The sequence below is a fragment of the Acinonyx jubatus genome, chromosome C1 (genome assembly GCF_027475565.1).
Source record: "Acinonyx jubatus isolate Ajub_Pintada_27869175 chromosome C1, VMU_Ajub_asm_v1.0, whole genome shotgun sequence".
Taxonomy (NCBI): domain Eukaryota; kingdom Metazoa; phylum Chordata; class Mammalia; order Carnivora; family Felidae; genus Acinonyx; species Acinonyx jubatus.
This window is the reverse complement of record NC_069381.1, coordinates 84,828,622-84,851,669: the sequence shown is the minus strand read 5'-3', so window position 1 is coordinate 84,851,669 and position 23,048 is coordinate 84,828,622. Positions and strand designations below refer to the sequence as shown.

At 40.3% G+C, this 23,048-nt stretch overlaps 1 protein-coding gene across 9 annotated transcripts; it reads left to right on the top strand.

The window, feature by feature from the left end:
• The first annotated feature begins 166 nt into the window (after positions 1-166).
• EXTL2 (exostosin like glycosyltransferase 2) lies at positions 167-22,213 on the top strand. Of its 9 annotated transcripts, XM_053214539.1 has the most exons (7): positions 811-1,172; positions 3,530-3,607; positions 4,788-4,953; positions 5,059-8,961; positions 16,076-16,503; positions 17,145-17,215; positions 20,136-22,213. In XM_053214539.1, the coding sequence occupies exons 5-7, from the start codon at positions 16,110-16,112 to the stop codon at positions 20,622-20,624; spliced, it is 954 nt and encodes a 317-aa protein (XP_053070514.1). In that variant the 5' UTR covers positions 811-1,172; positions 3,530-3,607; positions 4,788-4,953; positions 5,059-8,961; positions 16,076-16,109; the 3' UTR covers positions 20,625-22,213. The 9 variants fall into 9 exon arrangements, with proteins under 9 accessions (XP_014929334.1, XP_014929331.1, XP_014929333.1 ...); XM_015073848.3 differs by lacking the exons at positions 4,788-4,953; positions 5,059-8,961 and adding an exon at positions 167-306 and having other exon boundaries at positions 1,007-1,172; XM_015073845.3 differs by lacking the exons at positions 4,788-4,953; positions 5,059-8,961 and adding an exon at positions 348-495 and having other exon boundaries at positions 1,007-1,172.
• The last annotated feature ends 835 nt before the right edge of the window (positions 22,214-23,048 follow it).

Genomic DNA, 23,048 nt, shown 5'->3' with positions numbered 1-23,048 from the left:
GCGCGGTGAGGGGCGGAGCTTACGGCGGGGGCGCTATAGGGGCGGAAAAAGGTGGCAACTAGTAGGTAGTTAAGGCGCTGGCCTGGGATGGAACGAAAAAATCCTGAGGTGGCGACCCGCAGACTGGGATGGCTGGTTGGTTGAGAGCCTGCTCTCGCCCACCCCGACCGCCTACCACTGATGTTCCCGGATGCGCTGGTGTCCAGCGCCTGCCCTTTCACCATTGCCCCCTCTTAACTAAGTCCCGGTGCTTTAGGTAGCAGTGCTTTAAAACCCAGAACGCGTTGCTGCCAGCCCGCAGGAAGCGTGATGGTGTTACTGGGTGAACTCTGGGGCACCCAAATCCTAGTAATCCGGTCCCCCAAAACAGCGTCTGGCCTTCCATACTGCCAAGTAGGAAGCAATCAATAAGTGTCTTTCTAAAGAATGTTAAATGTATCAGAAGACGCCCTTTAAAGGAAACTCCTAGGAGACCGTGTTGGAATTGAGGTTTGGGTAAGGCATTGCTTCCCGGACAATCTCAGCCCGCGAACCACCCGAAATTCGAGTTCGTGCAGGTCCCTCTTCACTTCCAGGTCATCCTGATGGCCGCAGCCGCGGCTGTAATTCTTGTCAGAGCCGCCCTGCGCATTTGAGGGAAATGCTGGAGGAGCTGGCCAGTCGGTGGGATGCGAGGGATCGCGGGGCGCAGGGAGACGAGCCCTCGGGCCTTGCCCCAGTCACCCACAGTGGTTGGAACCTTCCTGCGGGCGCCTTTCCGGAAAACTGTTTGGTTGGGTGAGGTCAGGTGGTCCATCACGTGAATGATTAAAAGTTGTTACCTTGGGGAAGAAATGCGAGAAAGGAGGGCTGGCTTTTGGAAGTGGGCTAGAAACTACAAAACCGAGCTTCTTGGGAACTGCCTTTTAGTCTAACAGGAAGTGAAGCGTCACCGAAAGGGAGGGGCGGCCACCCGGGGACTGTCCCCTGCTTCAGGCGCTCACTTTGCGGACGGTGTTTTTTCCAGGTTATCAATCCAGCGAATGAGGCTGGGTGGATGCACGCTGCTGGGTTTAGAAAAAAAACAAAAACAAAAACAAAAAATGAGCAAGCGAGAGGCCCCTTCCGTTCTATGAGAACCAGGCTACAAGCAAGTAAATCTGCTGTCCACACTGCAATCGTCTGCGCTCGAGGTAAGGAAATAGCAAAATGCTTTTGTGGTAAAAAAATTTTTGCAGTAAGGATATATGCATGTTTTGCTCTGGTTCTTGGAACTTTGTGCGTGAGTGAGATAGGGATTCGTTGGCTTAATTTTTGAAAATGTAATTTTATTCAGTGTTCATGTTAATTAAAATTGCTGTGTAAAACATCTAGGTTCCAGAAATTAAGTTCTGGAAAGAGTATTTTCTCTTTGCCTTTTTGGACATATATTTCATTATTTTAACTTAAACATAGAAATATTCTTAATCAGTAGAATTCACATATATTTTTTAGGAAGCTTTTATATTAGCCATAGACTTTGAATTTTACTCTGCTGCACTGCTGGGGAAACATTAAGTGGGTGCAAACTAGGCTAAAGATAAGTATTTCCATGGTAATTGGGTTTTTCTCCAAACGGCTTTATTTCAATATGATCAAGTGGGGAGGTGGGGGGGGGGGGAGATGTATGCAAATAACCAGCTTTCAGTAACTGATTTCCAGTGTTCTCTTAATTCATCAAGGTCAGATGCAATTTGAACCTGTGTTTTTGTATTCTGCCTTTGAAAATAAATTCTGCATTTTATCCTGTATTGCTACAAATAAGAAATTTCTCAGCTGGTTTATGGAGAAATCTGCATTATCCCTTTCAAATACAAGTTGGAGATTGAAGTTTGATTTCAGTTACAATGGTTTCCTGGGACTCCCCAGTTGCCCCATTCCCCACCTGGAAGGATACAGATATTCCCGTGAGGGCCTTCTCCCTTCAAAAAGTGACAGTCCTACTTCACATCTTTCAGTCTTGGATGGCATGATTACCAACTTCAATACTAAAGTCATTTTGTTGGAAATACAAACTGGACACTAGTTAAATCAGGAAAAGTTCTAGGAGTGGGAAATGTTTGTGTCTCAGTTCTTTTGTCACTTGAAATATTTCTTCTATATATGTTGACCAATATATATTGTCCTATCAAAGTTAAAGTTAGTTTCTTTCATTCAGCATTTATTGTCTGCTATCTGCTAGGCTCTGTGCTGGACACAAGACGGTTGGAGGGAAACAGTTAAAAAGCCAATTAAGTCAAAAGTTCTTTCCCCAGAAGAATTTTTTGGGAAGAAGAAGCTGATGTGAGGAGAGAGGGTGGCAGGCAAATCAGTCCAGGATTTTAGAATTGTCTGATGTTTAATATGTGTACAAGGTATGCCCTTGGTGTAGCAAAGGGACATAACTGTCACTCAGAGAGTCTTTTGGTATGTATCAAACCTTTTGTCCCAGCCATCCTATTGTCCCTTCAATAACTTGTATCATGAAGGAACATTATTTCAGAAAACCAAAAAATGATTCTTCAGCTCAATTCAGGTGGTCGTTACAGAGGCAGGATTTTGAAAGACTCCAACCATAATTCTTAATGCCTTCATGTCTTAAAAGATTAAATGGGTTTTTAAGGTTATAAAATAGATATAGTAATGAACATTTAAAACTAATAAGTAGATTCCTATCCTGCACTTTTGAACATTTGTTTAGATCTTCTTCCACTAACTAATTGCATTGCACTAAGCAGCAGAGAAAGCCCCCAGCTTCTCAGACATGTGATTGAGGACTGTGAGAAATGAAAGCAGAGAGAATAAAGGGGCAGACGCTTATCTCCAGTCAGGGTTCCAGCTCCTTTCAGACAGTTGTCACTAAGGAATAGGAAGGATGCCATCCGTCATTCCTCAGTGATCAACCCTGGCATTTATCTGCAGCCCAATTTAGACTCCATGCTTTTTTAGATGCTTCAAATTGAATGCCCTGTGAACCTCGAGTGAAAAAAGAAACTGTGATGGTGTATAAACTACAGATTCTTAAAAATCTAGAAATCGAGCATAAGTGCAAATTGTATTCCATGGTTTTGCTCCATGGCACATATATATATGGCATATAGGTTTCAGTTGTACAAACCCATTAGATAGGATGATGTGATTTTTTTTTTTTCTGCCTCTGCATACGTCCCAAAGATGAAGACAAAAATACAGCAGCGTTAGCTGCAACCTCACAGGAAGACATTCTCTATCTCACTGCCTAATTATTTATTTATTTATTTATTTATTTATTTATTTATTTATTTATTGAGCAGCAGACAAAAGTTTATTAGAATATAAGATTCGAAAGTAAGAATAGTAGGAAAGCTCTCTTTACAGAGAAGGTACATTCAAAAGTGAATGCCCCTAAATGTAACTTTTAAAACACAGAACCCCTAATTTTAATTTCTAAAAATAATTTGAAGCCTATAGACAATGGCATTAAAAGCAGTTTTAAAAATCTCCTGATGACTGACAAAAACATCACAGAAAATTCTTTGATTTCCCCTAATAGTGCCAAGAGATCCTGTTCCTATCAATTACAGAAGCCATAAAGGAAATTTTTAAAAAATTAAAACTTTACCATAATGAGGTAAGTGCCAGTATTTTTTTTTTTGTTTTTTTAATTGTGGTAGAGTACACATAATATTTGCTATCTTATCCATTTTCAAGTGTATAGTTTAGTACTGTTAAGTATATTTACATTGTTGAGCAACCAATCTCCAGAACTTTTTCATCTTGCAGAACTGAAACTCTGTATCATTAACCAACTGCCCATTTCCTCCTTCCCCCAGCCCCTGGCAACCACCATTCTACTTTTTATCTGTATGAATTTAACTACTCTAGATACCTCATATAAGTGGAATCATGTTGTATTTGTCTTTTTGTGACTGGTTTATTTCACTTAGCATAATATCCTCAAGATTCATCCATAGTGTAGCATGTGTTAGAATTTCCTTCCTCTTAAAGGCTAAATAATATTTCACTGTATGTATATAACACATTTTGTTTATCCATTCTTCTGTTAGTGGATATTGGATTGCTTCCACCTTTTGACTATTGCAAGTAATGCTGCTGTGAACATGAGTGTAGTACCAATATTTTTATCTGAGAAAAATGATTTCCTACAGAGGTACTCTTGTTTCCTTGGAAATAAAAGTTCTTACTTGAGCCAGGGTCTGTTAGAAAATACTGTAAGGCCTCTTTTTAGTCTTATCCATTGAAATAGTTCAGCTTACAGAATAAAGCCAATACCCATATAGTTGAAATACTCTGGTACTAGAACAAAGCTGAAGATAAGAGACTGTGCAGAGGACACTGAAAATACAAAGTGACTCACGTGTGAGAGTTTGGAGTTTGGTGGGACCTACTGTGCTCAGGGAAAATCATTTAACATGCTCAGTCTTAGCTATCCCATCTACAAGATGGGGGTGGATACGTTTTAATTTCCTTCTCTAAAGTTTGAAACATTGCCGATTTGAGATATTCTGTAGCACACAGAAGGCAGAGGTCTGCCAATTTTCATTACTGTTGCTGAGCTCCCTGAGGGCAGGGACTGGGTGGTCTGGGCACTACCATCCCTGGGGCCTGACGGTCTGGTGCAGGTGGGAGGGGCCTGTAAATGTTGACTGATGAATGTTTACCATGGTATTTTGGCCTTCCTCTAATAATGTTAGAAAGTTTATACGAATTAGGATTGCTTTGATGTTAGGTTTGATATCTGAAACTACTTATGAATTATAATTCATATGTATGAAATCTGTTTCTCTTAGAGAGCTATTTTGGAATGTGAGTTTATTGCTGAAAACCAGTATTTTGTAACAGAAAGAAGGTTCTATAGAATATTCCAGAGATCTGTTGCCTGACAGTCTTGCCTTCCCTCCATTTTCCTGTGACTGAAACAGAAGTTCAAATGAAAAGCTCTCTTATCCTAGAATGGTAAAAGTAATACATTTGCAGATGTACATGGTTTCTTTTTGACCCATTTCTGGAACTAATTTTGCATGGCACTGTACTGAGCTAAAAATGCTTTTCTATTTCTAGGCTTTCTTCTTAGGATGCATTGACTCCTTGGATCCTTACAAGTTGTGGATGTTCCTCTTAGAAATAAAGCCATTCCTGCTCCTGACCCTAATACATGTCCATGGAATTGGTCATCTCCAAACATCATCATCATCATCATCTTCATCATAGCTACAATTAATTGGCAGTTCCGGGAGAAGGCTGCAAGGCTAAAACAAACTTTTATCTAGCATAATTTTATCTAGCATAACCTGTGCACTTTGAGGGTAGAGAGGACCTCGCTGTCTGCCTCCCTAACAAATGGCTGTATTAAAGGAGGCAGTACTTTTAAAAAAACTTTACACAAAATATTTATATATTATGTCCTCTTAAATGAGTGATGATTAAGTAAATCCAGTTAATTGACAGTAGCTGTCTGAGGAAGTATTAAAAGGAATATGATGCTTTTGTAGAGGCTTAGGAGGAAAAAAAAAAATGCCAGGACTCTTGGGCAACCTTTGCTATGGATATGGGGTAGGATTGGAGAGGGAAATGGAAACACGGGTACTTATTGGCTGTTATCCCTGTTTTACATGCAGCCCTTGGTATTCACTCAACCTTGATTTACCTATAAAAGAATGGCTCACTCAGCCAGGCTGCCTACAGGAGGACTTGATCTTCAATGTACCCAGTACAGAAATTGCTTACAGCTTGTAGTGAGAAATGACCTGTAGCTGCAGCATCTATCTATTCAAATGTGGTCTTGCAGTAAAGGTAGCTCTTTATCAATCTGCTTTAGCACATCTGTTTCAGAACTACAGTTTCAGAATGAAGTGACTGCAGGACTAAGCCTTCTAAAAGACAGGCTTTAAATTGGCTGTCAGGGATCTTATATATGTCGGCAGTTAGACTGTGAATATAAAAAAAGACTAATCATGTTCATGCTAGCAGCCAGTCCATGACACAGGTGATCTAGATTGTGGTCATCTGAATGGTCCATTCAGAACACTGTACCATTGATCATAAATACAGCATGATCACAAGATGAATCTGACACTGTGGACACTTTTATCATTTATTATGACTATAAGTCTATTCCCACTCCAGTTTTTCCTATTCCTAAATACAGAATATTTATTAATAACACAAAATAACTTAACTTATTTTGATGTATTTAGACCTATGAAGAAAGTAATGGGAGTTAAGAAGAGCCTTGTAAGAACAGATGGGTTCTTCAGGAGGAAAAGTGAGGGAAAATCATTTAGGAAGCAGAGAATAGAAGTTGGTAAAGGAGGGGCGCCTGGGTGGCTCAGTCGGTTGAGCATCTGACTTCGGCTCAGGTCATGATCTCATGGTTCATGAGTTCAAGCCCCACGTCGGGCTCTGTGCTGACAGCTCAGAGCCTGGAGCCTGCTTCAGATTCTGTGTCCCCCCCCACCTCTCTCTCCGCCCCACCCCTGCTTGTGCTGTCTCTCTCTGTCTTGCAAAAATGAATAAACATAAAAAAAAGTTGGAAAAGGATGAGAAAAGTGGTATGGCACTTAAAAAAATAGCAGTGAAAAGAATGAATTTCTTGAATATGGGGAAAATACTAACAGCCAAACTTCCCAGGATACCGGGGAGCACCTGGAAAAGACTTCTGAAGAAAAGTGACCTTCATGTACTATTTCTGGCATTCTATGTTTTGCCATGAAGTAAATTCTAGTTTGCGTGGCTCGAAATTGTAATGCAAGAGGCTTACTCCAGGCAATAGTGAATGACACTTGGGGGCAGTGTTCTCACTTAGTTTTCTTTTTCTGCCAATTGTCCTGAAGTCTAAGGGTTTGTTTGTTTGTTTGTTTGTTTGTTTGTTTGTTTTTGTCAGTTTCTGAATCGAAACTAAATTTTCATTTCTCAGCTAGGTAAGATTGTATTGTCTGTTGGTTAATCGTGTATAGTGCCTGCCAGATGGAGTCATATAGCTTCTGATTTTTGTTAGTCCCTAAAGGTTTGGGGAAATTCACAAGGGTGATCTTATCTAATGAGTGATGACTCCCCCAAGGCAAATCGGGTCTTCCCCTAGAGCTTCCATGGAAACAAGAATGTGCAAAGGTATTTCAATGCAGAATATCTTTGAAAAGATGTGCGGGAGAAATGAGAGTTGTGGGACATCTTGTATTTATCAGGTAGCTTGGTCCCAGAACTGATGGTAGAAAGGTGGCTTGTGCTTGAGACCACATTTCATACCTGGCTGTTCTAGTCGCCAAATGGGGGATAACCCAGGTTTTTTGCATAGGGAAGGCTTTCTTGGGTACTGTATAGGCTTAAGGGGGCCTTTGTTTACATTTAATTTAAGTTCATTCTGTTAGTTTCAGGTATTTCTTATCCATTGTGTTGTTGAAGACAATTTAAACAGATTCCCCCGTGTCATTTAACCATAAAGAGTTGGAAGCACTTACTGAAATGGGCCAGGCGCTGTTGTGGATTACAGATACTAACAGAAACTGCCCTCTAGATAATGTCACACTCCAGAGGGAGCATAGCTCATGGTCGTAATACCTGGAAACAAAGCCTTGTGACGGTGGTTCTCAGTTCCCAGGAGCACTGAGATTTAGAGAGCTTGAGAGGAACCTTCGCAGGGGACGGGATTTTTGAAAGATAGTTGGTAGGGGACAGACGGGAGTAGAAGTTTGTCAGGTGGGGACCAGGAAGGGCTTTGTAGGTAGTGAAAATAGCATGTACCAACACATGGAGTCCTAAGCCAGCACACTGACTGTCGGATATCATAAAAGAAGAGTCCTTTTGGAATTTGCCTCAGATTGAGCAATATGTGTCCATGTGACCATGAACCTGGTCAGAGGCTGCTCATCAGTTGCATCATAGCCGCCTCTTCCAACCCCTCTCACATGTTCATGGAAGGAAAGCCCAGGTTCTGAATTGGCTTCTGCATTCCACTTTGGAAATGATTTTATCTCTTGGCAGCCGCGGGCCCTTTTCTGAGTATCTATATTCTATAATCATCAGTTTTTAGGCAAGTACATATTTTGGAGGATGAACCAGAGGAGAAAACAATCTGTACAATATGAGGCAAATCTAGTAGTGAAATGGCAGAATAATTATTGCTCCTCTGCCATCTGTGGCATCAAAATGAAAATGACAGCTTCTCAATGTACGACGTCAGGCTGCTCACTGCGTTTCTACTTTCTGAGTCAGAGGACATAACTAATCTTTGTTCATACTAAGGTCTGGCATATTTGTTTTCATCTTCTGTCTGGATAATTGTTGCCTTTTCAGTCTGAAGGAACTGGCCCTGAGAAAAGAATTATTCATTCAACATTTAGCAGCCTTCCTTCTAAGGAATTTTGGTAGATGATATAAGTAAATATCCCACTGAATAGTGGGTTTTTGACAATTCAAATTTCCTGGTCCATTTAGAGACACGCATTAGAGAATGCGCAACTGTTGCTTTATAAACTATGTGTTATTTACTTTCTTACTCTCCTACCTACATTTAAGAGATTTTTTTTTTAATGTTTCAAATAATACTCTTCCAAAAGCTGTTCAATTCTCAGATATTAAACAATTTCTGGGGCACCTGGGTGGCTCAATCGGTTAAATACCCGACTCTTGATTTTGGCTCAGGTCATGATCTCACAGTTCATGAGTTCGAGGCCCACATTGGGCTCTGTGCTCACTGTGCAGAACCTGCTTCAGATCCTCTGTTTCCCTCTTTCTAGCCCTCTCCCACTCACACACATTCTCCCTCTCTCTCTCAAAAATAAATAAATGTTAAAAAAAAATTTTTTTTAAGATTCTGACATAGTGACCCTACAGCTCCACTGCTAAGTATATACCCAAGAGAAATGGAAACATGTTCGCATAAAAACCTGTCCATGAACGTTCAGAGCAGCATTATTCATAATAGCAAACTGGAAACAACCCGAGTATCCAGCAACTGATAAACAGGTAAACAAAATGTGTTCTATCTGTACAGGAATGGAATGTTACATGGCAATAAAAAAAATAAATGAATGAGGTCCTGATGTATACTATGACATGGGTGAACCTTGAAAACATTATGCTGAGTGAAGCCAGACACAAAGGTGATGTACTGTACGATTCCCATTTATATGCGACGTCCAGACGAGGCAAATCTATGGTGATCAAGTAGATTAGTGGTTGCCTGCTGCTGGCGGGGAGGTTGGGGAAAAGGAGAATGTCGAGCGACTGCTAATGGAGGGGTCTGGAGTTTCTTTTGGGGGTGTTGAAAATGTTTTAAAGTTAGATTGTGGCAGTGGTTGCACAGTTCTGTGAATATACTGAAAGCCACTGAACCTTTTAGTTGACCCTTCGAACAACATGGGTTTGAACTGCACGGGTCCACTTTCACGCAGATATTTTTCAATAAATACGGTACGGTGCTACAAATGGGTTTTCTCTTCCTGATGATTTTCTTAATAACATTTCCTTCTCTCTGGCTAATGTCATGGTAAGAATGCAGTATATACTACAGATAACATTCAAAATATGTGTTAATCAACTGTTCATGTTATCGCTAAGGCTCCTTAGTAGGCTACTAGTAGTTACGTCTGGGGGGGTGGGGTGGTTAAAAGTCATACGTGGATTTTTGTGCAGGGTGGAGTGGTTGGTGCTCCTAATCCCTGTGTTGTTTGAGAGTCAGTTGTACTTTAAGTGTGTGAAATTTATGGTATAGGAAATAAATCTTTTTGTTTTGTTTTTGTTGGGTTTTTTTTTTTTTGAAGTTTATTTATTTTTGACAGAGAGAGAGGCAGAGTGCGAGCAGGGGAGGGTGCAGAGAAAGAGGGAGACCCAGAATCTGAAGCAGGCTTCAGGCTCAGAGCTATCAGCACAGAGCCCGACACAGGGCTCAAACCCACAATCCACGAGTTCATGACCTGAGGTGAAGTCGGATGCTTAACTGACTGAGCCACCCAGGCACCCTGGAAATAAATCTTACGTTGGAAAAAAATACTCCAGCATACTAAGTATGAGTTTTTATATTATCTTACAGACAGTGACAGTCTTGCGTACTGATTTTTTGATCCATGATTGCAGAATTTACCATAATATACCATTTACCATAGAGTGGAAAGGGTCACCACGGACTGTGCCATCAGGATGTCTAGATTCTTGCCCTGGTTCTGCTGCTGGTGTGCCACATGTAGCTGCATGAACCTAGGCAAGTCCCTTATGCTGAACCTTGGGTTCTTAATGAAATAGGGAAGTTGACTTAGGAGAGCTCTGAGCTCTCTTTCAGCTTTCTGAGTTTATGTGTTTGTGCAGTAAAGCATATAAATATTGGGGCAGCTTTGGAGCCATGGCTTTATCACTTATGGTTCATAACCAAAGCATTGGGATTTTCAGAGGCCACTTGGCTAGCGCTCCTTCCCCCAATCATGTTCAAGTAGGTCTTGTTAGGTAAAATATATGTAGAGCAGGGTTTTTCAACCTCAGCATTATTGGCATGTTAGGCTGGATAATTCTTCCCTTGGAGGGGTGTCCTGTCCATTGCGGGATGTTTAGCGGCAACCGTGACATCTTCCCACTCGATAGCATCTCCTCCCCAGTCCTGACAGTCAAAAATGTCTCTGGTCTTTGCCACATGTCACCTGGAGAACAAAGTCATCCCCAGCTGAAAATTCCTGGTGTAGAAGATGCTAGAATAACAATATGAAAATAACCAAACGGATGTGCTCTCTACCTATGAAGAACTAACAACATATGTGCAAAAAAATACCATTTGGGAATCTTTGATTTTTCAGATAATCAGGAGAAGAGGAGGACTTTTTGTTGTGTTATGCTGACATTTACCGTGTTTATTAAGGTCACATTTAATCTGTAGTCATGGCTTGGAGAAAGGCAGAGGAGGAATAGTCTAAGAGCTGTCAGATCCTTTTTAGAATGAGACAAGGTGTCAGTAAATCAATACAGGCATTAAAAAAAAAATAAAAAAATCTAAGAAGAAGGTGTAGGAATTGAGGGCAAGAGAGCTAGGAGGTACCTTCTTGGTTCTTTGCACAGAAGATGTAGACCATCCAGATGTGTTCTTTCTCGTATCTCCTGTTCAAAGCTCAAAGCTGTGAATTAGATGATAAGTTATTTCTCTAGAAAAAGAACAGAAGAAAGCCATAAACTGGAATCCAAATAGCCAGTGAATTCCTCCTTCCTCTCGGAAGGGATCTGGAACTGTTTCTGGTGGACCTGCAGTGGGGCTCCAGACTCCACCTGTTCTCGAAGCACACACGTGCCACTTGCACTGCGGTCTATGAAGTTCTTGCTTTTCTTTTTAATTTCATTTTAACATTTATTTATTTTTGAGACAGAGAGAGACAGAGCATGAATGGGGGAGGGGCAGAGAGAGAGGGAGACACGGAATCGGAAGCAGGCTCCAGGCTCCGAGCCAACGCGGGGCTCGAACTCAGTGACCGCGAGATCGTGACCTGAGTTGAAGGCGGACGCTTAACCGACTGAGCCACCCAGGCGCCCCTGAAGTTCTTGCTTTTCTAGACAGACTAAAAATCTTACATTAGCTTATTGGGTTGCATTGTTTAATAAATACCACATGAAATATTTACACTGTATTTCTAAAGATAAATTATTCATATCTCCCACAACATTTTGATACAGGTAAAATAGGGGATTAGAAGTTATCTGAGGAAATTTCTATGATGGGCATGGGGATAAATCCTGCTTGAAAGTCTAGACAAAAGTGAAATACTCATGAGTGTCTTTGATAATGTATACTTACAGTAGGCTACAGTAATTAATTTTCATTACTTTTTCTAGACTAAAACGCCAGATAGTTATGTGTCTACTTCAGAAGCTAGAAACACTTCTGTGTAAGTTTTACAATATGCTATTCCTCGTCAGCTGTGGAAAATGAACACAAAGATTTTAATCAGGGTATATTTTAATGCAGTTGCTGGATGATTCTTCGCTCTCGTTTATAGCTAGCCGTTTTTATGCAGAACTGAAAATATGTTTTATGAGACCTGCTTTTGATTCAATATATTAGAAGGATTTTCAAGGCCTTTGAACCAAGGTTATTAATTCATAATGGTTTTTGGTTGACTACTTTAATAGTATATGTTTTAGTAAGAGGGTGCATGTAATGAAAACATTGTATTCTAAAGCCTTAAATTACTGTCCTTGAAGAAATAATCATAGTAAAGCTAAGGTTATTTCAAAAGTAAATTCATTTTATTCATCTCTTGAGTGAGGCCATGATAAAAGGAGAAACACAAAATTGCTTTTCTTAACAGAACAGGCTGCAGAGAAGGTCCTGGAGAGAGTATCTTTGAAAAATCTCTGTAAAGGTTACTACAAGGTAACATTGCTTTACAGATCTGGACTATTGAAAAGTGAGAGCTGCTGAATGACAATGACCATCCCCCTGATCTTATGAATAACCTCTTTCTTTGCTTGCACATGCCTCCGCCCACTGTACAATCATGGAGCGTATGCCCCTCCCCACCCCCCTTGGAATTCTCCATTCCCCATTCTCATAAACTTCAAAGGGAGATGTTAAAGTCATGGACTATATGGTCTCTCTATGTCCTTGCTGAACTATATATAAATCGTTTCTACAATTAGAAAACACTCTACCGCGTGAAACAAGATCACGAGAATGGGATTGTCCTTTGAATTCCACCACTGCTAAATCTTAATGAAAAACAAAAGGTTGACTGAACATCACTTGGAAACTAAAGTGAGATTTCGTTGGGAATCTAATCTGTAGGATGGGAAGATTTACACCACAGTGTCAGGATTGCCTGTGGAATGGTAGTGTGGCAGCACATGCTGAGTTAAACCACAGGGTGTGAAGTCAAGAGCTTAGGTATCCACAAACACTGTACTTTTCTAAGGAGATGGAGACAACCAAAAACAAACAAACAACCCAACTGTACACAGAGAAGGACAGCGACAGTGGCTTGGTACAGTTAACATTCCACAGCTGTGAGGGAGCAGTAAGAAGTCTCTTCTAGCTTTATCATATTTGTCTGTATTGTGGAATGGATGAGAGTATTCATTTATTGTATAGCCTAAGAAGAGAAATTGTACCAAAATATAATAAGGGTAGACTATAGATCCATTAAAGTCATCAAGAATAATGAAACCTCATTCTTTGCGGTTCTAAAATCTATGTTTTTCTTAAAGGAATTTTTTAAGTATTTAGAAATGTCTGGTTGATTTTTGTTTTCAGTCCTTTAAAGGAATATCTGTTTTCCTCATTTTCTGGCTTTTGTACTTGAATAGAGCAGTCAAATGGATCTAGGATATATGCTAAGATGTATAGGAAGGCTCAGCTGCCGAAATGCACGGTAAGGACTTCCCTCACAGGCTTATGGAGGCTTGTGGAGAAGTAAGGGAAGTCTGGAATCAGAAGCAGAAATAGAAGAATACGAAACAGCAAAAACTGAAAGTCAGCAGTGCTCCCAAAGGAGGCGGCAGGGGTCAGAGTGAAACTGTATTGGAGGCTAGGAAATCAAAGCTCCACATCTCTGTAAAACTGCTTGTGAGATTCAGCCTTTTCTGACGTAAGCGAATGAGAGGTCTGAGCAGACAGACGTGTTTGGCCAATGAGTGTCCAGGCCACACGAATCGGGGGTTCATCTACTATTCTGTAGCCACCTTAAGCACATCCTTCAGGTACCATGAGGGATAGGGGAGTACATAGCTGATTACAGTACCTCCTGACCCTCGTGTACTGTGAGACAGGGTGATTTGGAAGCTCCAAAGCCCTCCCTGACTTCAACCCGAATTGAAATTCGGCAGTATATTCCTAGCTCATAATGATGAACAGCCTGGCTCTTGCAGCAGATTTGCCCAGGTGTAGATTCCACATCCATTTCTTAGTTGCTTCGTAATATTGAGAAAGATATTCAACCCAGGCTACAGTAAAAAATAAACTAGATCCTGTCACACTCTCCTGATCAGAACCCTATAATGGCTTTCCGTCTCAATTAGAATAAACTCTAGGGCCGCCTGGGTGGCTCAGTCAGTTAAGTGTCCGACTTCAGCTCAGGGCATGATCTCATGGTTCATGAGTTCAAGCCCCATGCTGAGCAGTCAGTCTGGAGCCTGCTTTGGATTCTGTGTCTCCCTCTCTCTCTGCCCCTCCCCTGCTTGTTCTCTCTCTCTCTCTCTCTCTCTCTCTCTCTCTCTCTCTCTCTCTCTCTCTCAAAAGAAACGTTTAGGGGCTCCTGGGTGGTTAGTCAGTTAAACATCTGACTTCGGTTCAGGTCATGATCTCATGGTTCATGGGTTTGAGCCCTGCGTCCAGCTCCGTGCTGACAGCTGGGAGCCTAGAGCCTGCTACAGATTCTGTGTCTTCCTCTCTCTCTGCCCCTCTCCCGCTCATGATCTGTCTCTCAAAAATAAATGTTGAAAAAAATGTAAAAATAAATAAATAAATGTTTAAAAACAAATCTATATTCCTTCATCAGCTGATAAGATCCCCGATAATCTGGTCCTTGCTTATGCCACTCTGATTTATTCTCTTCATTACCACTATTCTAAATTATCTTTGAGTTTACTTTTTGTCTGCCCCTCTCTACTGCTTCCTCTCCTTCTAACAGCAGAGACTTTGTCCATCTTATTCATTACTGTATCCACAGAACCTAAAACAGTGCCTGGCACAATAAGTGCTTATAAATGTTTGTCTATTTGAGCGAGTAAGTACATATTATGACATGTGCAGCTCTTAGTACAGGACCTGATAAGTAGTAAACCCACTGTAATTGTTTGTTGCTGCTGCTACTACCATCATCATCTGTTTCTTATATTAGGGTTCTGCAAATGATTTCATTTGGAAAAAAGTTTGCTACCAAAAGTAAGTTTAAATCTGTGCACTGAAGTATAATTGACCCTTAAACAATGTGAGGGTAGGAGCACCAACACCCTGCACAGTCGAAAATCCACACGTAACTTTCAACTACCCCCAAATTTAACAAATAATAGCCTACTGGTGACCGGACGCTTTACCCATAATATAAACAGTAGATTAACACATATTTTGTATATGTATTATATGTTGTATTCTTACAATAAAGTAAGCCAAAAGAAAGAAAATGTTGTTAAGAAAATCATAAGGAAGAGAAAGTCCATTGAAAGAACTTTACTATATTTATTGAATAAACTCCACATTCTAAGTGGACCCATGTGGTTCAAACCTGTATTCTTCAAGGGTCAGCAGTATACACATAGCAGAACATCACATTGTACACTTTAAATATATACAATTTTTATGTCAAAGATATCTCAGTAAAGCTGTTTAAAGAATTAGTACACTACTAAGAGAAATGTAATCCCATTTGAAAAAATAATCTCAGTTCCAAATATTTCACATTAAAAGGAAGACAAAGTTTTGAAGGCACTGCTTAATTCTTTCGGCTTCTATGTAGATGATCTTTTGTCCATAACTGCAAAGCAAACAGGCCCAGGAGGTTTGTTCACTGTACCTTTTATTTTTACCTTTAAGAGGCCAGGAGAACTGTGAATTTAAATCAACTAAAATAAGGGCGCTTGGGGGACTCAATCGATTAAGCATCCGACTTCGGCTCAGGTCATGATCTCGTGGTTTGTGAGTTCAAGCCCCATATCTGGCTCTGTGCTGACAGCTCAGAGCCTGGAGTCTGCTTCAGATTCTGTGTCTCCCTGTCTCTCTGCCTCTCCCTTGCTCATGCTCTGTCTCGCTCAAAAATAAATAAGCATTAAAAAATTTTTTAATCAACTAAAATAAAGTTAACTTCTGTCCTCCTTAAAAAAGCAAAAACAAAGGGGCACCCGGGTGGCTCAGTCGGTTAAACCTCTGACTCTTGATTTTGGCTCAAGTCATGGTCTCATGGTTCTCAGGTTCAAGTCCCACATTGGGCTCTGCACTGAGAACATGGGGCTTGCTTGGGGGTTCTCTCTGTCTCTCTTTCCCTGTGTGTCTCTTCCCCTCCCCTGTTCACTCGTGTGCCCTCTCTCTCTCTCAAAAAGAAACAAAACAAAAACAAAAACCTGGAAACCAGTAAGAATGCTAACACTCTGTATTTTATTTCCATTTCTATTCCAGGTGCTGCCACATCTGCAAACTTCCTGGAAGAGTGATGGGGATTCGAGTGCTTCGTTTCTCTTTGGTGGCCATCCTTGTGCTGCTGCTGGTAGCTGGGGCTCTGACCACTTTACTTCCAAATATTAAAGAAGACAAGATGCTCACTCTGCGTAGGGAAATAAAATCCCCGGGCAAGTCCACCCTGGATTCCTTTACTCTGATAATGCAGACATACAACAGAACAGACCTCTTACTGAGACTTCTAAATCATTATCAGGCAGTGCCACACCTGCATAAAGTGATCGTGGTGTGGAACAATATTGGGGAGAAGGGACCGGATGAGTTATGGAATTCTCTAGGGCCTCACCCCGTCCCTGTGATCTTCAAACTACAGACAACAAATAGGATGAGAAATCGACTCCAGGTCTTTCCTGAACTGGAAACCAATGGTGAGTTGCAGCTGGGTTCTTAGCCAGCAAGGGCTGCAGCTAACCGAGCTGGGAGGCGGGCATGTGTATTTCTGGCCTTCTGTCCTAATTATGCTGAGAAAGTAGGAAAATTTAATCAAAAGAAAACACTTTGAAAAACTTAAGGGGCCAGTTTTCAAGATGTCAAGAAGCAGTTTCCTTGGGAAGAAATCACACGTCTTGCAACAGTGACAAAGAGGTTAATGTTGTGAAAGAATATACACTATAATTACATATTGTATCAGAGAAAGTAGTAAAATGGCATTCAGCTTATGCTTAATGTATTTCTTTGCCACCTCCCTTTTCCTCCCATTCAGAGCAGTTTTTTGAGCATTGCAATTTGCTTAAAAGATCCCCAGTCTTGTTTATTTGCGTGATCATTCATTTCTAGGATAGTGGTTGATAACTGCATGATCATTTCCCAGTCAGGCAATTATGAAATCAATTACAATTCAAACACACGCTTTTTCTACAAGACAAATGTCTCCAAGAATACATTTCTTGTTCACTTATTTTGTCCAGAAAAGTATTCCTTTGAATGATCTATCTAGACACCGTCTAGATACTAGTTTTGTTTTCATTTGCAAACTGTTGGATTCAAATTTGTCTCTCTCTCGTTTCAGCTGTGTTAATGGTAGATGATGACACACTAATTAGTGCCCAAGACCTTGTCTTTGCTTTCTCGGTTTGGCAGGTAATGTTGCTGTTTCCTTTACGAACTCCTCAGCATGAAGGTCTACCCAGGGTAGTGTGGATTAATGTGGGAGTCACCTCAAACAGTGTAGACACTATTTATCTAAAAGAAAAGTTTGGTGCATGGTAATCAAGATTTCTTGTGTTCAGTTAAGCCAACCTGCAAGTTAAGTTATCTTTTATCTGTATTTGATTTATATTTGGTATATTGGGGAGAAGAGCTGGAACTACTTTCCAGAGAACAATGAGGAAACTATCTGATATAGCCGAGACTGGAATGGAGGGACATTTTCTACAAGGCCACAGATCTGTATCTCAAAAGAGAAGTGTATCTCTGTATTAATATTGTATATAACTTGCTTTAAAAGAAAGCACTTTACACCGACAAAATTTAATCCTAATTCTGGAACCCCTTTTTAGAAATTAGTGATAACAGAAATTCCAGTGCATCATTGTGGTGGCCATTTTATTTATTTGTTTATGTAGGTCTTTTCCTCAATCATAGCTGGAATAAACAGACATAAATTGCTTGTCATTCTGTAAAAACAACTCTTTGCTCGTGAATATGTGTTAATAGTACTTGGCTTTTACAAGTTGTAGTTCAGGGGCACCCAGCCGCCTCCGTTGGTAGAGCATGCGACTCTTGACTTCAGGGTCATGAGTTCAAGCCCCACATTGGGCATGGAGCCTACTTAAAATAAATAAATAAATAAAAGTACCATGTAGTATCCAAAATCTTTGGGGCACCTGGGTGGCTCAGTTGATTAAGCATCCAACTCTTAATTTTGGCTCAGGTTATGATGTCACAGTTCACAAGAGAGAGCCCTCATGGGGCTCTGCGCTGATAGCATGGAGCCTAATTGGGATTCTCACTTTCCCTTTCTCTCTGCCCCCCTCCCCATGCACACGTGTATGCTCTCTCTCTCTCTCTCCCTCTCTCTCTCTCTCTCAATCTCTCTCTCACTCAAAATAAACAAACAAACTTCAGAACACAAGTTGCAGTACAGTTACCTGAAACCAGAACGAACCACATACCAATAATCTGAGCTGTGTCAAATAGTTAAACACTGTGCTACCCAATACTGGTCTAATTTGCACTATAGTACCTCTCCTTAATTAGCTACTTGGGATGTAAGAACATTAGATATTAATGGTAAGTGGTCACAGTACCCTGTAGATACCACTGCTCTCAAAACTTCAGTTTCAAAATTCATGCTGAGTATACTGATCAACAAATTTTTTTTTTTTTCCCCATCAGCGCTTTCTCCAGCCTTGTAAATAAAAGCTCTTTAGGCAAAAAATTCTAATGTAACACTCCAGCTGTGAAATTTCTATTTCAGGTAGAACATCAATTTACCTAAAATGTCTGGGGTCGGGGTAAATAGAACCATGGTTAATTAGAACAATCCAAGTAAACCATAATTAAAGATGGACAAATATGATTTTTAGGTTTTCTTCATAGAAGAACAAGCAAGAACAGTTTCAATCCATTGCCCAAGGTAACCCGACTCCCAAAGTCAGTCCCATCAGTGCCCTGCATGGTGTAGTGATGTGAGCGAGAGAGGCAGGCAAGGCTGGGATGGACATCTATCAGGCCTTTGTATTTATCTGCTTAGTGCTGTGACTTTTCCTCCTCTGGTCATCTGTGGAACTTCACTCATCCTCCTAGATTAGGTAAATGGCACATCCTCTCTGAAGCCTCCCGTCCTTTATCATTGACCCCCTATTCCCCTTTGCCTCCCAGCAATACAGCTGTCACCCTGTCCTCGGTGCTTCCAAGAGGTTTACCCAACTGTGTGTACAAGCATCTCGTAGTATGGGAATCCTTTGTTCACATATCTGGATCATGTCCTCCCCAGACTATGCAGTTTTTGAAATGGGAATTAACCCACCTGATGTATGTGTGTGTGTGTGTGTGTGTGTGTGTGTGTGTGTGTGTGTCCCTCGTTTAATGTCTGTTCAGTAAGTGAGTGAAACACAAATTACTTATGAGATTGAACTAAACCCTTTAACTCTATAAATTCTTACTTCTTTTCCATGCTTCACTGGTTTTCTCTGGTTTGGTGATTTTTATTGTTAGTTACTCTCATCTTAATATTATTGTTTTACTGCTATCTTTTCTTCAAAGATCCTGCTGACATCTCGTTATATAGTTTTCCTTGTATTTTTTTTTAAAGTTTATTCATTTTGAGAGAGAGAGAGCAAGCAGGGAAGAGGCAGAGAGAGACAGAGAGAGAATCCCAAGCAGGCTCCACACTGTCAGTGCAGAGCCCAGGGCAGAGCTTGAACTCACAAACTGTGAGATCATGACCTGAGCCAAAGTCAGGAGTCGGGCACTTAACCAACTGAGCCACCCAGACACCTCATATTTTTTTTCTCATATTTTTAAAAAGGAAACACCCAAGCTGAAAGGGAGAAAAATATAACATTGTTTAAGATCAACAGTGACTTTCAAAAACATTGAAATCAACATGGAAAAACAGTAGAATCATACATGTAGATCCATAATTTTATGTACTCCTAAGAGATTAAAACCATTTTTCAAAATAATCACACTGTATCTTTTTATCTGCTATAATGAATAGCACTCATACAGTCAGCTTCTCCTGCAGCAAACTTTAAAGAACCAGACTCCTTGGTGACTAGAATTATTAATATCAGATATCATTTGAATTAAAAGAACATTTGTAAGGTTAGAAATTTTGTTAGGTATTTGGGTTGCGATGGAATTTGACCTACAACTGATCAGGACATAGATTTATCAAGTTGCCTGGAGTCAGATGAAATTGAGATGTAGAAACCAGGAATAAAATGAAGTTGATAAATCAGTTCAATTCTCTCTGTAATAAATAATTGCCTTTTTTACCATGTCTGCTCTGAAGAAATGCCACCCTTAATTGTTCTTTTTTCCATCTTTTCAGCAATTTCCTGATCAAATTGTAGGATTTGTTCCTAGAAAGCATGTGTCTACTTCATCAGGTATCTACAGTTATGGAGGTTTTGAACTGCAAACACCGGGGTTTGGAAATGGTGACCAGTACTCTTTGGTGCTGATTGGAGCCTCATTCTTCAATAGCAAATACCTTGACCTCTTTCAGAGGCAACCTGCAGCTGTCCATGCCTTGATAGATGAAACCCAAAACTGTGATGATATTGCCATGAATTTTATCATTGCCAAACACACTGGGAAGACTTCAGGGGTATTCGTGAAACCTGTAAACATGGGCAATCTAGAAAAAGAAACCAACGGGGGCTATCCTGGAATGTGGCATCGAGCTGAGCACTTCCTGCAGAGATCTTATTGTATAAATAAGCTTGTTGATATCTATGATAGCATGCCTTTAAAATACTCCAACATTATGATTTCTCAGTTTGGTTTTCCATATGCCAACCACAAAAGTAAAATATGAGAGTAAAACAAACAAAATCAAACCTCAAAACTGCTTTGTATTTGAGTAGCTTCTCTGCGCTACAATTGGTGTGGTTTTTTTGTTTGTTTTTGTTTTTGTTTTTTTAAGCAACATCATGAACTTTTATCCACTACAGAAGTCTCTACAAAGGAGAAAATGTACAGTGCTTCTAGGACATAAAAGTCACATGAACTTCAAAAGCCAAGAAGCTGGTACTCTCTAGATAGGTCTTCTTGTGAGGAGTTTTCATCCACAGAGAGAACTCCTTGGCCAGCGATTTTAATGTTTACATTCTGAGACTTCTAGACTTCTACAATTTCGTTGATTCATGGCATTTGCCTTAAGGACCTATTGCAAGTTGTCTCCAGGATCAGAAACTCCAGAGAAGCATTTCTCAGCTTTTTCATTAAAGGATGATTGTTTTCATTTGAAGCCTGAGATGCCTCGTTAGCAAAAGCCTGTGGTGTAGAGAAAAGCCATGTGAGGCGAGGATAATCTCAATCCCTTATAAAAACAAGTAGAAAACTCATGACTACCATGCTTTCATTGTGGTCTTTCCAGCACTAACTCGGCCTGGCATGGTTTCGATGCATCAATCACTGCTTTTATTTTCATTGATAAGTCTGTTGTGACTGGAAGTGTTCATTTTAGTAGCTGAAGGATGTCTCATTGATCACTTGGTTTTTGTGAACATTTACTGCATGGATCACAGAAACGTGCAGCCTGTGTTTCTCATGTGCAACCTATATGCAGCAAGGAGCAAATGTGTTACTAGATTCAGGTAGTGCATTTTGGCCCTGAATCTGACCTTGAGAGTATACATTGATTCTTATATTTTACATAAACCATGCATTGTTGTTTAAGAAACTTCTAAAATAATCTTCTAAAAGAATGCTTTAATTAGGAACTGGCAAAAGTTAAAACACTTGGTGTCAAGAGATATTTGTTGTTAGGGCATAGGTTACCTCATGGATACTGAAGTTACGTGTATTATACACAAAGTTAATTTCTTGTGTTCAGAGCTGCTGCTGCTGCTGCTTTCAATTTCCCCCCAAAAAAGAGTCGAGGCACCATTCATCATGATGAAATTTTGATTACATGGATACAGGAAAAAAATAAGAGAACTGAATCGTAGCAGAGGAATTTTATACAGAGTCTGCATCAGTAAATTGTTGAATTGCTCATTCTGTTGCGTGAATTAGTATCTGTGTTCCACAGAGTGTCCGTGTTTGAGTCCTTGTTCATACTAGTAGCAAGGAATATTTAATTAAGCTTCATCACCTCCTCTTCTTCTCCCCCTTCTTCTCCCATAATGTCATTATATTCTCACAATTGCAAAGCTGTGAAAACATTGTTACAATCATGGTTAATGTTCCAACAATGAAGTCTGTGTGCAATCAGTTCAGTACATGTTGTTTCTTTACCTTGGCATGTGTATGTGTCTTAATGCAGTCAGATAAAGCCAGTAGAACTCAGAACCTCACTAAAAATCTATAATGTTCATTATCTGCTTTGGTCAACCTTGGTAGTGATTTTTTTGCCTCTTGGGATTCCACTGGCAGATAAATAAAATCAACTTCTACCATGAAGATGTTCTGTTAATTAAGCAGACTCACATTTTTGTGGTTGGTATTTTTACAATTGCTAAATTGTAATATTTAATTACAATACAATTCTAATATATTGTTCAGGGTAAGGCAGAGGCATTAGCTACATTCTCTAGGGGGAGCGGGGTGGGGGGAGATTCTTCAGTGGGAAAATATTCCCAGATTTTATTTCCCATTTTGTGTTCTCAAACTTGTCAGAGGCATCACATAAGTTAATCATGTCATGCTTTTCAGGCATTATAGAGCAAATATGATAACAAAGCGAGGGTCAATCTCTGATACAGGCACCCTTGCGTTGTGGCTGGAATTCTAAAACCGTTTTTCTCTGGGCACCTCTGGCTCCACATGATCGGGAGAAGAGAGGATGCTCGGGTTTGAAACTGCATGAGGAAAACAAGGTAGCTCAGAGGTGAAGGGTGCCAGGAGAGTGCTTGGATTCAAGTCCTTCCTTAGTCTCAGGTTTACTTAACTTCCTGGAGCATCGGTTTCCTCATCTGCAAAAATGAGAGTAATATCTACCGAGGGGGTTGTTTTGAGAAGTAAAGGAGATACCTTGTATAAATATAGGAGAATGCTTTGCCCATCTTAAATGATCAATAAATGAAAGCTGTTGGGGTGTGTTATTGAGAGTAAGTGCAGTTAATTCTACAACTCACCACCTAGGTATTAGGCCCCTGGACACACCAGGTGAGATATTCAAGAAATTATTTCTACATAACAATGGGCAGACAACCAAGGAAATTTTCATGTCATTTTCTTTATTTCAAATGCCCTCTTTCTTATTCTTAAAACAACACCTCTTTAGGGGCGCCTGGGT